The 16,981-nt window shown below is 55.6% G+C and overlaps 1 protein-coding gene across 1 annotated transcript in view; it reads right to left on the reverse strand.

Annotated features, from left to right (window-relative positions):
• TIMP2 (TIMP metallopeptidase inhibitor 2) overlaps positions 1 to 10,472 on the reverse strand; it is a 50,441-nt gene extending 39,969 nt beyond the window's left edge. Inside the window, exon 1 of the mRNA XM_059907243.1 lies at positions 10,040 to 10,472. Coding sequence (XP_059763226.1) covers positions 10,040 to 10,169 — 130 coding nt within the window. The 5' untranslated portion in view covers positions 10,170 to 10,472. The remainder of the gene's footprint in view (positions 1 to 10,039) is intronic.
• Between the last annotated feature and the right edge of the window lie 6,509 nt (positions 10,473 to 16,981).

Here is a 16,981-nt window from a genome sequence, read left to right on the forward strand (position 1 = left end):
AGAGAGGCCAGGCTGAGTTTTACACGCTGTAGGAAGAACAGAGAAAGCAGAGGGGGCCAGGAATGTCAGAGGAGGTTTATTTCCCTGTTGCACCCACATGACTTTCTTCTTGAGGAGCTCTGGGGACAGAGGCCACAAGGTTTCACAGAAGCATCGTCCAGGGTCTCAGGATTCTAGATGGAGTGGGTGGGGCTGACATCTATTGAGTCCCTCCCATGCTTTTGCACACTTTACTCATTCATCAGAAATTCACTCAGCATCTGCTATGGCCCGGCCCTGAGGAGTTTAATTCTGCTTTTACAGAAGAAGAAACCGAGGCTCACAGAGGCACAGAGTCAGGACTCAGAACCAGCTCTAACAGGCTCCAAAGGCCCAGGCTTCTTCTCCCAATACGTTCCACTTCGTCTTTTTTCCTCTAAAATGTCAGTCCATTTCCTCATTCTGTCCTTGGTTAAGAATCAGCTGTTGAAGTGCCTCCTAACTAGGGCCTTTGACTGTCATCAGAGGGGCCTCGGCCACGCCTGGTGCAGAGCCGGGGTGCTGAGCCAACTCAGCGAGGATGCCCTGACCCTATGGGGTCTCCCGGAAGCCCAACCAAGATCTCCAGACCACAGATCAGAAAGGGCCACATGAAGACTCATCCCAAGCCAGGCTCTGTCCCCAGGAACTCTCCACCCTGGAACGTTCCACCACAGAGGGGTTATGGCCTTTAAACTCATCCCTCCCTCTCTTAGGCCCACAGGTTCAAGATTTGCTGCATCTTTGGGGTCAGTTCAGAGAATGATATCCACAAGCATCATTTCTTCTGGAAAGCAGGGAGCGGGCCACCAGGTGAGAGGTGAGCCAGCCCCAGGAAGCTCACACTCAGGGGTGGGGGAAAGTTTTCATAAAGGGCCAGATGGTACAATAACTAACGTAGCTCTGTCGCTACTACTCAACGCTGCCTTGTAGCTCAAAAGCAGCTGCAGACTTTGTATTAGGAATGAGCGTGGCCGCATCCCAGTAAAACTGTATTTACCACGATAGGCAGTCGCGGGCAGGGGTGTAGTTTGCCAAGCCCTGAAAGGCCAGCATAGTTTTAGGAGGCCGACTGCATCCTGTGCGTCCTGTTGTAGGGCACAGCCTTGCTGGGGCAGCACCGGGTGGAAACACACCGCCTGAGTCTCACCTCGGAAACCTCGGATGTACTCAGCTCAGGGGTCCTCGGGATGCTGCAAGATCAGATAGCAGTGATGGCTGCACAGCTCTGTGACTGCACTAAAAACCACTGAATTGTACACTTTAAATGGGTGAACAGTATGTGAATTACACCTCAATAAAGCATAAGTCTCTGAGGCAGAAAAACAATAACAGTCTTCTTAAGAAGCAATAAACCCTTCCCTAATCTGCTTCTTGGAGGACGAAGGCAAAGGTGGGCAGCCCTGGACGCGCTCCCCCTCCCTCCGGGCTCAGGGCTCTTACCCTCTTGCCCGCAGCCTTCTCCTCTGCCTCCCCCATCCTGAAGAAACCTCCACCCCTGTCTCCCCATTGTCTTTTAACTTTAAGATAATTATACAACTCACACACGTTAATCACAGAAAATTCAGAACACACAAATAAGCAGAACGAAATAAAAATCACCCTTGATCTCACCCACTGCCTAGAATTTTGACAGTCACCCTTCCACTTTTCTGTACATGCACAATAAAAAAAAAAAAAGGATAGAGATACATACAGAAGCAATAAAACTTCTGTATGCCAGGGAATTTTCACCATAAAAACCAGGACAGTGGTTATCTAAGGGAAAGGAGGGGGTTGGGACCAGGAGGGATTAACTGAGGTTTCAGGGTGGCAATGACTCATCTCTTAATTTGAGTATTTGCTTGATAACTTTTTGTTACAATGTACAGTTACGCATGGTGCACTTAAAAATTATATTAGACACTGTTTGAAATGTGAAAGCATACTGACTGTATCTGGGCTTTTAAATTTAATGCACTCTGAACATTTTTCTAGGTCAAAAACGTGAATCTATAATACTGTTTAAAATGACTGCTTAATATTCTGCTGTCAGGATAGAGCTTAATTTAATTTAGCTCATCTCCAATTGATGAGCAAATCTCACGAACAAGGTCAGCTTCCAGGAGTTTCCCTCCTTCATGCTCCCCAGAGACCACCCCCTCCAAGCCAAGGTGGACCAGAAATGCGGCGTTCAGCCTCCTCACTGTTAAGCCTCCTTTCATTTTAAAACCCTCTGTCTTCTTACTCTGCTATTTGACAGTCATGTGACCCAAGCAAGTTAATCAGCCCGTGCCTCAGTCTGATCATCTGTAAAATGGGGATAATTGTGAAACAGACGTGTTAACAGGAGGAACGTGTGGAACACAGTTCCAAGCACTTAGCATGGATGATGACAGCTGCTGTTACTGTTATTTGCCACAGTCACTTTTCCTTCACAGAACTACCACGGTTTCCCTCCTAGTTCCCTGGCCACCCTCCTGGAGGCACCAGGGCCCAGCTTGTGTGTCTCTGCGCCCCCCTACCTGTGTGATAACCATGGCCAGACCTCAGGGCTGGGTGAGGATTACACGTCCAGCACAGCATCTGGCACAGAAAGAGACAGTCCCCCCGCCCCAACCCTGAGAGCCTCCATGGGCACCATCCTAGGCACTGCACCTCTGCCCTTTCTTGTGATCTTTGCCCACAACCTTAAAAGGCAGGTAAATTATTATCTCCTCTTTGGTGATGGAGAAACCGAGGGCACTTGCCCAAGATCTCTCCCCTGGACTGAGTCGTGGGGCTGCAGAGCAGCTGCCCTCACCACGCCGCTCCAAACCTATGTCCCCACTTCCCACCGCCTCTGCTCCCACCCCCTCTTCCCTCCGAGGCCCCTCACATACTTCCATAATCTGCTGTACCTACTACAGCCGGAGACGCCACTGTCTCTGTCTCTCAGCAGAACTCAGCAGGGAACCCCACTGACCACCTGACCACGTTAGGGGATGCCTGGCCCGGGCCCTGAGGTCAAACCCCAGAGGCAGCCCCTGTCCCAGCCCATCACCCCCCTGCCTGCCTTTCGTTTCCTGAGTCCCTCCCTCGTGCAGGTGCCTGCTCCGCTCACCTGAGTGACTGACTACCAGCCCTTAACATTGCTCTCCTGCCTGCAGCTTCCTTCCCCTCCCTCCCGCTCTTGGGGAGGTGGGGCGACAACAAAGACCCCCCCTGGTTCCCACCGCTGGGGCTTCAGGCTCTGCTGCTGCGCCCGGCCCAAGGCTGCCCACCCTTTGGTTTCAAAGCCCCTTCCCCCCATGTCTCTCACTCCTCCCAACAGGCCATAAATAAGTCTTTTACAGGCAGTGATTAACCTTTTAGGGGTCACATACCCCTTTGAGAACCTGGTGGAAGCCATGGCCCCTGTCCACAGAAAAACATGGACACACACACACACACACACACACACACACACACACACAGCTTTGCTTACAGTTTCAGGGCTCAAGACCGCCCCCCACCAGGCCCATCTCTGAACAGACGTCCATGCCCCCCAGGTTAGGACCCTTCTTTATAGAGATTACATCTCAATTTGATTTTTACAGCAAACACTCGCTCAGTCTGCCTTGCTGGGGTCTCCAGAAGCTTAACCTAGGATGCTAATTGGACGAGGCTGACCCCAATTTTGTCAGCTACAAAATGGGATTCCCCTGGGTCTCTATCACTTTCCCACTGGGGCTGCACATGCACGCAGTGATGGAGGCGCCAAAGGCTCCAGGATTCCAGCCAGCCCTCAGGGGTCCTGGAGGTGGGCCCTGGGAGAGCCTGGGCCTGGGCTGGGGGAGCCAGCTTCATTCCTGCTCTTTCTGAGACGCTGGTACCCAGACTGCCCCTCAGTCTGGAAGCCCTCCTCCCTCCCCACTTCCCTTGGTTGCCTTTCCTCCCAGCATTCTGGGGCATCTCACATACCCCTCCCCCCACCCTGACACCCTATGGTCCTCGCAGTCTATGGACCCTGTAGCAACTAAACAGAAGCCTAGCCAAGCACTCAAAATCTACCTGTTCGTTTAAAACTATGCACAAGTGCATCTGTCAATCCGTACAGTAAGGTATCTATAAAGTTCTCTTCTCACACCCAAATTGTCTTGGGTACCCGCTCTGGAAACGACTGCTCTGTGCAAACTTTGGTGGGTGTCAGAATCACCTGGAGAGCCTGAGAAATACCCATGCCCACGCCCTGAGCCCCAAGGGTCCAATATGGGACGCTAATTCAGACACCTGCCTTTCAGCAAACTCCCTGGGTGATGCCCGCTATCACCCACAGGTACACACTCTCGATGCCTCTCCTCAGGCCCTCGGGATGGAATGCAAACCCTATGTGATAAACCAGATGTCCAGTCCCACTCTGCCACTCGGGCCCTCCTGCCCCCGAGCCTGCTCTGCACCCAGACTCCCTCGCACCTTTCCCAGGCAGCCTGTCCCTGTCCTTGGCACTGTGAAATGATGCACTTAACCATGCCTGGTACATGTTCCCCCAGCTCCATCCTCTAATTTAGGGTTTTTAGCGCTTTCAACCTTAATTTCCTAAGTCTGCCTTTCTCTTTCCAGAAAGACCATCCTGGCCACAAGACCACTTGCCCTCAGCCCCTTGTTTGTGTGTGTGTGGTGTGTGTGTACTCTCACACACACTGCAGGGTGGAGGGGTGTCCAGGGCAGGCACCTGAGTCGAGCTCCAGGGCAGGGGAGAAGAATCGGTGGCACTTACACCCCTGCCCCTAGTCTGCCTTCTCTTTATCTCCTTTCACGCTTTTTTTCCCCTGTTTTATTGATATAATTGACATACAGCACTATATAAGTTTAAGGTGTACAGCATAATGATTTGACTTAGATGTATCATGAAATGATTATCACAACATGTTCAATTAACATCCATCATCTCATAGATATAAAAGAAAAACAAAAAAAAGTTTTCCTTGTGATGAGAACTCTTAGGATTTGCTCTCTTAACTTTCTTATACATCATACAGCAGTGTTAGCTATAGTCATCACTTTGCACATTATATCCTTAGTACTTATTTATTTTATTGTTTTTTTTTAAATGTTACTTTTAATGAATTTATTTTTATTTTTGGCTGTGTTGGGTCTTTGTTTCTGTGCGAGGGCTTTCTCTAGTTGTGGCAAGCGGGGGCCACTCTTCATCGCGATGCGCGGGCCTCTCACTATCGTGGCCTCTCTTGTTGCGGAGCACAGGCTCCAGGCACGCAGGCTCAGTAGTTGTGGCTCACGGGCCTAGTTGCTCCGTGGCATGTGGGATCTTCCCAGGCCACGGCTCGAACCCGTGTCCCCTGCATCGGCAGGCAGATCCTCAACCACTGCGCCACCAGGGAAGCCCTTTTATTGTTTTTTGATTTTGATTTTTTTTAACTTTTTATTTTATATTGGAGTCACAGTTGATTAACAATGTTGTGACAGTTTCAGGTGTACAGCAAAGTGATTCAGTTATACACATGCTTTTGCTTTTTCCTGCTGTTTTTTCCCATCCTTCAAACCTCCTGGGGTCCTCCAAGCATACCTCTTAGCCGTTTTGGAACCCAAGGGGTTCACCTGCTCCCACAGCCCCTTGGGCACTGGCTCAGCAGCTCTGCATCAGGCGAGGGTGGCTGCGTCCACCCCCCGACCCCCAAGCCTGGGAGTCGTCTAAACCCGCAGCAATGGGATGCTCTGAGCAACCCAGCTGAGATGACAAAGAAGAGCGGCAGGACCCGAGCCCATCTGCAGCTCAAGGACTGGCGGCCAGGACCACCGATTCCAGGGGATCCAGCAGGCCCCAGGCTGCAGGCTGGCCCCATGTCCTCAGATCAGAGAGGGAGGAACACGTGGGGTGGGCAGAGCTCCCTCCCAGCCACGTGCCATGCCCGCAGCACAGCCTCCAAGCGCTGCACACACCTCTTCCCATCTCCCAACCCAGGTTCCAGTCACTCCCCTGGAGAATACATCCTTCCAGCAACACTGTCCAAGACCAAGCCCAGGAACTCGAGGGCCCCCCATGGCCCCCTCCCCATCCTCTCATTGGAACCCGTTATCTCTCTTCAGATGCCCAAACGCTTTTCACCTTGTGACAGTTACTTGGTTCATTATTTGCCCGAAGCACATGGAGGCTGACTTACTTTAAGCCACGCCCCTGGCGGTCGGTCGGGGTCGGGGGAGTCTACATGCCTTCTGCCCACCCTGACCCACGCAGTCTTAAACCTGCTTCCACACTGCCTGGCACCAGTGTCCTAGCGCTCCTTCCTGAGGGCAGGGATCATGCCTTGCTTCTCCCTTATGTCCCCTGGGGGCAGAGCTGGGCACTCTGTAACTGCTTGTTGCGACACAGGTGAGCCCGATAGGAAAATCAGGATTACGAAACACAGACTGATTACACACTTTGCGAAAGGAGTATCTTTACACGGCACCACCCCCATCCCAGCCCCCGTGCACTCAAGGCCTCACTCAGCTCACAGGAAGCTCAGCTGCCTTGCTTTTCCCGAGCACGTGTTTGGTGAAGATGCTGCCGTTTCTCAGTGCCTACTGCGTTTCTCCCTGAGTGGCTGCCATCCGGCCCCCATCAGCATGTGCCCAAGGCCAGCCTGTTTGCCCCGGCAACCAGCACGTGCCCTTGGCTGTGGGCCCTGCTCCACCTGGTGCTAGAGACCAGCCCTCCTGGGAGACAGTGGCCCTGGGCCTCATCACCCACGCCGCGGGGGAGACTATCGTCTGGGCCCAGAGAGCTCCTGGATTCACCCTCGACTCCAGAAACCGGCCCAAGCGGCCCAGGTCTGCCAAGCCACTCAGCTGGCTAAGGGACTCCAGGCTCCCGCACTGTGGCACTACCTGAAGAGCAAGCCCAAAGCTGGTTTCCAGCCAGGTTACTGGAGCCGTGCAGGCCTGTAGGAGATGGCGAAGGACCCCATTAGATGAGAGGGAATGAGGCCGGCGGCGCATCCGAGCAGGGCTCTGAGACGTGAAAAGACTTCCTGGAAAGGAAGCTCATCCTCACTTTTCTGGAAAGGACAGGGAGCGGGGCCTTCCAGGAGGAGCCCCGGTCACCTCTTCCCACCCCTTCATCCTCAATCTCATAACCTCATAACAAACTCTTTTGCCGACCCCAGTTCCAATCCTACCGGCTGCAAGAGCTAAGGAGATGCCTCCCAGAAATCCTTACACAGGCAGACAGAAAAATGACTGTTTCCTAAGCCAACTGCCTCTTGTAGACACCAAGCCATTTCACAAGCCTGCATCCAGCCAACAATTAAAGGAGCCAGCACACTGCATTAAAGGTCAGTCTTTAGGGACCCCAAGTACAGCAGACCATCACCCTTCCTGGACCCCCGGGCCACTGCCCTGGTGGCACAGTCACCTGTAGGGCTTTAAAACTACAAAAGCCAAGGTCTGAGCCAGACTTTTGATGTCTGCAAAGAGATCCAGACCCAAGGCAATTATGCTCTCGGCCAGAGTGGGGAATCATCACCAAGGAAGCCATGCACCACCTAAAGGAGAAGCAGATGTGGAAAGGCTATATAGCTTTCACTGTGGGGTTTACTCCATGGCCATCTGGGGCCTACACCCTGGGATGCCTCTGGGACGTACCCCGAGTTGACTAAGCACAGAAGGGCTGCCCATGGAACAATACTGGGCAGCACCCACCCCAAATTCACGTCCACCCAGAACCTGTGAATGTGACCTTATTTGGAAATAGGGTCTTTGCAGATATGATCAAGTTGAGATGACGTCATAGCGGACTAGGGAGGGCCCTGAATCCAATGACTGGTATTCGAATAGGAGGAGAGGGCACAGAGACACAAGCACAGAGAAGAAGGCCACCAGAAGACAGAGCAGAGATTGGAGTGATGTGTCTACAAGCCAAGGGACACTGAAGATTGCTGGAGGCACCAGGGGTGGAACAGATTTCCCCTCAGAGCCTCCAGAAGGAACCTACACTGCTAACACCTTCATTTTGGATGTTAGGCCCCCTAAACTGTGAGAGAATCAATTCTTGCTGTTTGACGTCCCTCAGTTTGCGGTCACTTGTTACAGCAGCCATGGGAACCTAATGTAATGGGCTTTGTGGCGCGACCCTGGCATCAGTAGGCCCTGTGGAACCTCTGAGCTGGTATGGGGTTACAAGTTTTGGCTCTACGATGATTTTGATGTGATGACTTGGACACAAATGCCCGGAGATGCAGGTGGAAGAGAGGGTAACGCGCAAAGCAAGAAGGGGCCTTGAGGCATTCGGACACTGCTGCACCCTGACCTTTGCTGCCCTTGATCCAAACCCAAAGCAGAAACGGCCCCAGTGCTGCCTCAGCTGACACTGGGCAAGGATGGGAGTGGCTGGCTGGGCATTCTCTCCGTGCAGCTGAGGGGTGTGAGGTGGTCCCAAGGCCCGACCCCTTCCTGCTCAGCCCCTGTGAACCAAGCCCTAGAGTCTCCTGAGCCACGGATTCCTTCTGAGCCTGGGCCTGATTCTGCCCTAGAAGCACAGCCTCTCTCTCTGCAAGGGGCCTGGGCAGGCCTGGACTCCCAGGGGACACCGCATGCAAGGCCAATCCTGGCTCCGCCACTGGGAGGAGCCTCTCCTCCCCGCCCCCCCACCGGTCTTGCTGAGCAGCGAAGCCAAATTGGAGAACTTCCCCCAATTCGGGTTTTGTGGAAACCACTCTGCAAGCACACACCGTGCCCCAAGTGCAGGTGGCCTGAGCTACGTGATGCGCACAGGTAGAATGACCTGAAGACCTCCCGCGCCAGGCAACAGCGGCAGCTCCAAGGGCCAACTGAGGTGTGGCCAGGAGCCGTGGGGAGTGTGGGGAGATCAGCGGGGCATGGCTGACAAGAGGAGAAACCCAGACACCCTGCCCTTGAGTCTGCACAGGTGAGGGCAGCCCAGCCTCACCACCGCTGGCAAGAGGATGCGTGGCTGGCGGCTGAGACTTAGAAGCAGAAAACAAACCTGTCAGGAAGTGAGAGTGAGCTGCAGAGGCCCACCTGCTGTGCATCCGTCCTTTTGGTTCAACTGAACCTGCCCCAGGAAAACCTGGCTGACTGTCACCAGGGCAGTAGAGGCCTGCAAGTGTCAGAACTGGATGGAAACCTCCAGGGCCCAGCTGGTTCCTCCCATTTCTGCTGCATTCTCCCCACTTCTGTCTCCTGCCCCTCTGTGGATGAGAACAAATAACTGGGCTCTCCTCCTTGCCTCGCTCGCTGCCATGTGTGGGGAGCAAGGGGTCCTGGGGGGAACAGATACTCGCTGGGGACTCTAAGCAGCCACACAAGCCTACCTGCAACCTGCAGTCACCAAAGTCCCCAGCTCGTGTGGATGTCCTGAAAAAGCAGTCACCACTCAAGGACCCTCCTGCCTGTCACTGTGTGCAGTGCCTCCTGGGCAGGACGTGGGAGGAGCCGGCCATGGGGCTCTGCCCGTCTTTCCAGCTGCTCCACTGAGCCCGTGGGGAACCTGACCAGGGGAGGGAAGCTTCCATCCAGCCCCAGCCTAATCTGGTGAGCCCCACGGGCGGCCTGGTGGGAGAGGCCCAGGCAGAGCAGCTCTTCCCCACCGAGCTCCAAGCCCAGAGGAGCCCAACTCCCATCTCACCTGTGAAAGTTTCTTCCTGGGGGCCCAGGTCCTTCAACCCACCGAGGTCGAGAGTCCCCCCACCCCCCAGGCTGTGTCCCGCACTCTCCCCGCTCCGCCCCCCCCCCCCCCCCCGCGCTGGCATCCCGGGGCCCTCCGCCTGCCAAAATCCAATCCGTTCCCTGGCTCCCTTTTCTGGGGCTGGAGCTGCAGCGGAATTTCGGTGGAATTTTGAGGTTGAGAAGCATCTCGGCAGAGAGGAAAAGAAAGGAAGAGAAGGAAGGGGGGAAAGAAAGTACGATTTTGGCATCAACTTGCAGGATTCTAGAAGGCACCGAGGCCCCGGAGGCGGGCGCTGGGTCCCTCAGCAAGATGCGAGCGGGCGGGCGCCGGCGAAACCTCCGGGTCCAGCGCTCCCCGTAGGGGCGGTGGGCGCCGGGGCGGGGTCGCCGTCCTTACCTACGTCTGCATTGCAAAACGCCTGTTGCGGGTGCACCGGGGAGCAGCTGCAGGCGTCGGCCGGGCGGAGCAACGTCCCCAGCAGCAGGAGGCCGAGCACAAGCCGCAGGCTGCGGGCCGCGGCGCCCATGGCGGGCGGGGGGCGGGGGCGCGGGCTCGGGCTCGCCGCCGCCGCCTGGGCTTGGGGCGCTCCCCTCTCGCCGGCCGGGGCCGCGCGGGTCTGGGAGGCGCTCCGCGGGCGCGCCCTCCGCTCCGGCCCGCACTCGCCACACAAACTTTCTCGGCTCTTGGTCGCGGGGGCGATAGGGGGGCGCGGGGCGCGGCCGGCAGCGCGGAGACGAGAGCGGGTGGGGGGCAGCGAGTGAACGAGCGAGCGAGCGAGCGAACGAGCGCGCCGCGGGCCGGATCGCTGACGCTCCACTGCCTTCTATGGATGTGTGCGCCGTGCGCGCGGGCCGAGCCGGCCTTTTATTGCTCTCCGAGGATTGTTGGGCTCCGCCCCCCGGTGGCGGGCGGCCAATGCCGGCTCCGGGAGCTCCCAGCCGCCCCCTCCCCGCTCGCCTCCCGCGCCTCCCGGCCCTCCCCCAGGCCCGGCTTTTGTTGTGTCCAGTCTGGCACGGCCGGGGCTCGCCGCTGCGCACCTGGCTTCCCACCGCCCGGTACCGTACCCCGCAGCCTCCCAAATCTCCAGAGCTTGGGGGGAGGGGGTTGCTGCGGGAGGACAGCGCCCAGTGGACCCTGACTCAGCACTTGGGACTCTCAGCCCACCCCTCCAGGGCACAGGCGGCCCACCCACCACCCCTTCCCCTCCAGCTTGGTACGGGAGATGTACACTGCCTGATTCCCTTCCACCCCTGGGGTCCCTGAGATTCTAGCCAGGGATTGAGGAGAAGGATGTGCGCTTTGGAGCAGGGGTCGTTCCCTGCCGCCCCTCTCCCAGCCCCCTTTGGCTGGGTGGCCTCCTGAAATTTACCGAGGATTCCTTTTTCAAATGGAGGCCTTAGAATTTTAAGTGCGCTTGGCCAGTAGAGTTGGAGGGGGAGGGGAGAGTGGTTACTATGAACAAAACAGGATTTTATATAAACTGGCCATATTTTTGACCAGCCAGCGGGGCGGGGGGTGGGGGCAGGAGCCCAGGAGACAGTAGGATTGGATGAAGGCATTCTCCGGGCTCTGCTCCCTTAGCCCACAAATGTGGGAGCTGAAGGACTTTTCCCAAAACAGTTCTGTGTTCCAAGGAAGGGCAGAGGGTCTTAGAGGTGTGGATGGCCCAGAAAGTGTGGCCCCTGGGGTCCCTGTCTACCTGTCTCTGAGCCCTCTCTGTGGCGGGCACTGTTACACATAAAGCCTCGTTCTTGCCAGCAGGATGTTTGTAATCTAGCCGGGGAGTTGTAAACTGAGAAAAATGACACAATTAAAGAATAATTGCCCGCTAAACTGTGTTGCTGACTTGAGATTTGAAACTGGGAAATACTGAAACAATGGAAAAACAGCTTCTTTCTGTTTATGCGTGCTTTGAAACAGACAACTTGAAGAAAAGTTAAATAGGCAGGGCAGTTATTTTTAGTACTCTAACAATTCCAAAGTCACTTTTTCGGCTTTTGTTTCTGTAAAATAAAGTCGTGTCATTTGTGAAATGATGTTTGATGCTAATTTTTAAAGTACAGTTAATTTGGAAAATTATCGCAAGTTGGCTGCTTGTAGCCTTTTCATTTCTTTCTTTCTTTGCTATTGCAAGTGGAACGAAATGCTCTCGAACTTTACAGAAGCTGAAATCAATTTGTCAGTTTATGAAAGAAACAAATATCTATCTTAGGGGATCTCAGCCTTTCAGGCAAGATAGACACATAAATGATCAAGTATACCTGAGGGTGAGAAATACATTACAGGTAGGTTGATGGTGGTGCAGAAGGGGATCGGGGTCCATGCCAGGCACAGGGCAGGAAATGAGGGGCCTGGGCTGGCCTTCCTTCCTTCCTTCCACCAACAACGCTTACCTGAGCATCTGCAGTAGGCACTGTCCTGAGAGCTGGGCATTCAGGCCTCCACAGAACAGACAATGGTCCCTGGGCCAGTGGGTAGAAGGACTCCTGAGCTGGTGAAGGAGAAGAGAAGTGAGGGGAGAGGAGCCATGGAGGAGATTTTAGAGGGTCTGGGAGGGGACCACGTTTTATTCTGAGGTCAGAGCTTCTGGAGGGTTTGGAGCAGAGGGGCAAAGCGGACCCCTCTGAAAGGATGGAGCTCTGTGGTAGGATCGGCAGGAGTGGGGGCAGAGGGTTTACCTGTGACTCAGAGATGCAGCAGCCCAGCCTCCTCACCTTGACCTTGCCAAGCCTCTGTCTCCCCATCCACAAAATGATGATACAGTCCCCTTCCTAGTGGATTTCTGAGCATGGCTGAGCAGAGGTGCTAAAATCCGGTGCCTTCGGTGGCTGCCATCAGGAGGCATTGAATGTTAAATGACTTTCACGAGGGCACAGCAGGTGAAGGGACAGAGCAGCTCCCGAAAGCTCACCCCACCCTGACCGGCCCAGCCATTTTACGGTGCCTGTGGCGGCCTTGGCTCCTAGGCGCCCCGCTTCATTGCCGTGGCCTCTCCATTCCTCCTCGTCATCCTCTGCCTGTGCTCCTAGTTAGAATCTTCCCATCTCAAAACCACGGGAACTGAGGCCTCAGGTGAGGAATCTACTGAAGACAAGAAGTAGATTAGGATCTGGCTACGGTGTCAACAGATGCCCTTTCACACGCCCTCTGCTCCACCGCCAAGAGGGCTCAGCAACTGGGGATGAATGTAGCGAAGGGGCCGCAGCTCTGACCTCTGCCCAAGGAGGGAGGTCAGGGTCAGGGCGCCCCACGCCCGGGAAGAAGGAGGACCCGAAGGCTGATAGCTCTCTCCATGGGCTTCTCTCCTAACTAGCTTCCCCGACCTTGATCTTAGGGGCCAGGCTAACAGGGGAGCCATACGGGAGACCCCCTCCCAGTCCCCATGTGCATTCTGACCACAGCCTGCTGGACCTCGGTTTGTATCTGTGACTCCCGGCAGGACTCAGGACAGACAGGAGGGGGCAGCACCTGCCAGGCCGGCCGGGGGAGGGGGGCTTCTAGGACCCTCAGATCACCACCCGCACCCCCTGGGGCCACTACTTCCCACCAGGAACGCCCGCTTTGCCCCTGCCTCCTTCCCAAAGAGACTTTCTCAAGGCAGAGCCCAGCAGAGCTGTCAGCCGGTCCCACCCCTGTGGGAGCGCACCTAGCAAACACATCCTGGGCTGGGCTTGGCAGCGTAAACGCTGTGCAGGGTCAGAAGGAAAATGCCAGCTCCGCCTCCTTCCTGCTCCTCTCAGGTAAACCGAGTCAGAGTGACCTCACCAGCCTCAGAGAGGAGGCCCTGTCCAGCCAGCACAAGGATGGACGTCAGAGGCGCCTCTTCTCACTCGATTCGCTCTCCCAGTTTACCGAAGATCCATTTCCTCCTGAGCTTGGAGTGTTTTCTCCCTCGAGACAGCTGGAGCGGAGCTGAAGGCCTCACACCCCTTCCAGCAGGTTCCAGAGAGCCAGACGCTCTACAGTATATAGTGTGAAAATCGGCCCCACAGGCTCAGGAATCTGGCCCCAAAAGAGTGGGCGTGTCTCGGGCAGGTCCGGGGGCGCGGGAGCTGGTGGCTGGTGAGGGTGAGGGATGCGTCCCTGTGCCTGGCAGTTTGTGATGTGTGGCCCCCAGAGAGGAATGGGCAGCTGGCATTGGGGTCACGATGCCCACCCTCCCCCCCGGGTCGACCAACCGGGCATCAGATTCGTGGCCACAGTAGGTGGCGGTGCCACACGCAGCCCAGACATCTGTCCCCAAAGTTCCTTGGCGGGGCTGTTTACCATAGGACATCCCAAAGGTGACAAGAAGGTGAGTAAGAATGACCGGGCCGTGTGTGGCGTGAAGATGGGCCACGGGTCACGGCACAGTCAACATGAGCATCTTCGTGATCAGTCGTGGACACTCTAAAGGACATTTTGATTTTTGTTTCACTTCATTAATTTCATTATGAACCCTCTTCCGCTGGACCGGCTTCTCAGCCTCGGCCCCGCTGACCTTGGGGCCAGACCTTTCTCTGGTGGGGCCGTCCTCTGCACAGCGGGGCTGTCCTGTGCGTGGCGGGGGTATTGAGCAATAACCCTGGTATCTACCCTCTAGATGCCGATAGCATCTTCCCCCCAAGTTGTCACAACCGAAGTCCTCAGACTTTGCCTAATGTCCCCCGGGTGGCAAAACCTCCCTAGTTGATAACGCTTAACTGGGGAAACTGATAAAAATCGCTGGTCTTGAGACCAAATGCAGAGACGTAAACAACAAGGTTCTGTTTCTGTAGGGCAAATAGTAATGCGTAGGGAGGGCCTCTGTACCCACGTATCACCCAGAGAACAGGCTGGGAGATGGTGCTCTGTCCACACTGGTTCTCAAGGGAGAGAGGGAAGGCAAGAAATAGTATAAAGATTGTTGTTTAAAAAGTGCCCATGGAAATTCCCTGGCAAGTCCAGTGGTTAGGACTCCACGTTCTTACTGCCAAGGGCCTGGGTTCCATCCCTGGTCGGGGAACTAAGATCCCACAAGCCACACGGCCAAAGTAATAATAATAATAATAATAATAATAATAATAATAATAATAATAAAGTGTCCATGAGCATAGAGCATGCGTGATAGTCCATTTATGGGAAATTACACACATGCAGGGATGCAGACGGATGTATGAACAGGTGTTCACCAAAAAGTGCATTGCATGTCTCCGGGTGACGGGGACTTAGGTGATGAGATAGATGTCATATCCTGCTCCTCGTGTGGGGAAAGCAGTTTTCAGATGATGGTCCAACCCTAAAATGGACAGCACTTGGGGCAGAAATACGGCTATTCTTCTACATTTTCAGCACATCACTACTAAAGCCTGCCCTGGCTGCAGCCCCCCTAGGCATTACTCTCCAATGCTCCCGCTCCGTCCTCTACACTGCTTTTGGCTCACGCCTCCCATTGGGGTTTCTTTGGCTGCGCCTGTGGCTATACTTTACGCCATCCCATAGAGCATCTTTAAGAAGGCGGGACCTGGCCTCTCTCCTTCACTCCCTGCCTCTGCACCTGTCAATCCCCCTTCCTCCCCTCCCAGGCAGGTCCCCCTCTGGGCAAAGGCAGCCTTGAGCCAGGGCACACACCTTGCAAACCTGCCTGTATCTTAATTCCCCGCTCCCCACTATGCAGAGCACAGCCTTCACAAACCCGGCAGCAGTACCCACACCACCCCTGCTGCTCTGATCCATTCTAGGGTGGCTCCAGAAAGAAAGGAGGGAGGGAGGGAGGGAGGGAGGCTGTCCTGGGGGTGAACAGAAAGCCCATGAAGTAAGTTGTTGGCTTGAAGACACTGCCGCATCTGAAGTATCCGGAGCAGACAGCCTAGACTGGCAGCACGTAAACACTTCCTCCAGGGAGGCGGCTCTGGCACAGCCGTGGTTTCCCCCCTGGGCCGGGAAGCCTTTTCAGACCTTGCTTCCCATGGACTCTCATATGGCACTGCCTCTCCTCCCTGTGGCCATGTTTTGCCTCCCTGTGACTCAGAAGGGACTCCAGTCCTGCAAGGGAGGGCACGTCCCTCCTTCCGGTAGCGAGGGAGGGCCAGGGAGCCGCTCCTGCACAGTCTGTGCCCCAGAAGTCCACACCCCGGAGCTGTGCTTTTCTCCTCCGGCTCCCCACCTGTCTGCCTCTCAGCTCTCCCCAAACTGGGCTCTTCCCAGAGCCCCCTGTAGGCTTCGTTTACATGGAAAACAAAGGACCATGAGAGACACCAGGCAGTGGCTCTCTTTGGGGCACTGCTCTGCATTTTCTCGTGCCCAGGCCATTTCCTTCTGGCCCTGGGCATGCGGTCATGTGCTTCCCCTCATGGGCGGGTTAGGGAGCAGGGTCAGCGAGCAGAGATGGGACCAGTGCTTCTCCATTCCTGGCTTTCTCCCGGAAGCAGCCACAGCTGGCATTCTGGGGACCAGGGACTGGCCAGGAGCGAGGGGCGGGACAGCTGGGGGACTGGCTGTCCCGCTCAGCAGGGGATGGTTGGGGTTGAGTTTTCGTGGTTTCAGGTTCGCCTCCCTGGAAGCCAGAGGCAGGGGGCTCAGGTTTCCCGCCCGCCATCCTGCTCTTCCTTTGGTGTTGGGAGTGACGGCCCATGGCCATGATGTCATCGCCTAATCCAAACAGAAGGGGGGCTGGTTTGGCGGCGCTGGCTGGCTTCCCATGCTGAGTGCAGCAGTAAATTTCATTTCAAGGCTATGATTAGGACTATGCCCAAGAATTTCCTCTCTCTCTCCTTCCTCTCCCCAATCCTATTTTTCTTTCTGTGCTGCTGCCTTGCCTTCTCTCCCCCTTGCCCCACCTCCCCCCGCCCCGCCCTGGTCTCTCTTCTCTGGGGATGCCTCAGGTTCTCCGCGAGGTCAGCCCGTGGTCAGCATCCAACCTCCTTCCATCCCCAGTCCAGTTTCTTGTCACCTTCAGATTCCAACCTGTCTCACTCCCTCCCTCTGTGACGAGCTTCGGAGCAAACGGAGGAGGTCCCAGCCCCTAGAGGTCATCCACTGGAGTCCGGGGTGAGGGCGAGGCGACAGAATGCCTAAAGGCCCTCGTTCAATCTTGAGCTGAACTGCCAGACAAGACGGAGAGCAGGGCGTGGGTGGCTCTGGTCCCCAACAAAGAGATCAGAAGGCAACAAACGGAGCCAGGAGGAAGGCGAGGAGAGGCCCGGCTCCCTGAAAAGTGATTCATCAGGTCCTCACTGCCATTTCCAGCTGCTCTCTGGAGTTGTGGGCCTGGCTCGTTGACTGTCTGTTTTTGGCACTCCCACTCTCTCCTCAGCTACGAGACAGCAGCCCAGCTCCACAGGCGAGAGGGTCCAAAAGGCAGTGGCTCGCCCTCTGGGA

The sequence above is a fragment of the Balaenoptera ricei genome, chromosome 20, assembly GCF_028023285.1.
Source record: "Balaenoptera ricei isolate mBalRic1 chromosome 20, mBalRic1.hap2, whole genome shotgun sequence".
Classification (NCBI taxonomy): Eukaryota; Metazoa; Chordata; class Mammalia; order Artiodactyla; family Balaenopteridae; genus Balaenoptera; species Balaenoptera ricei.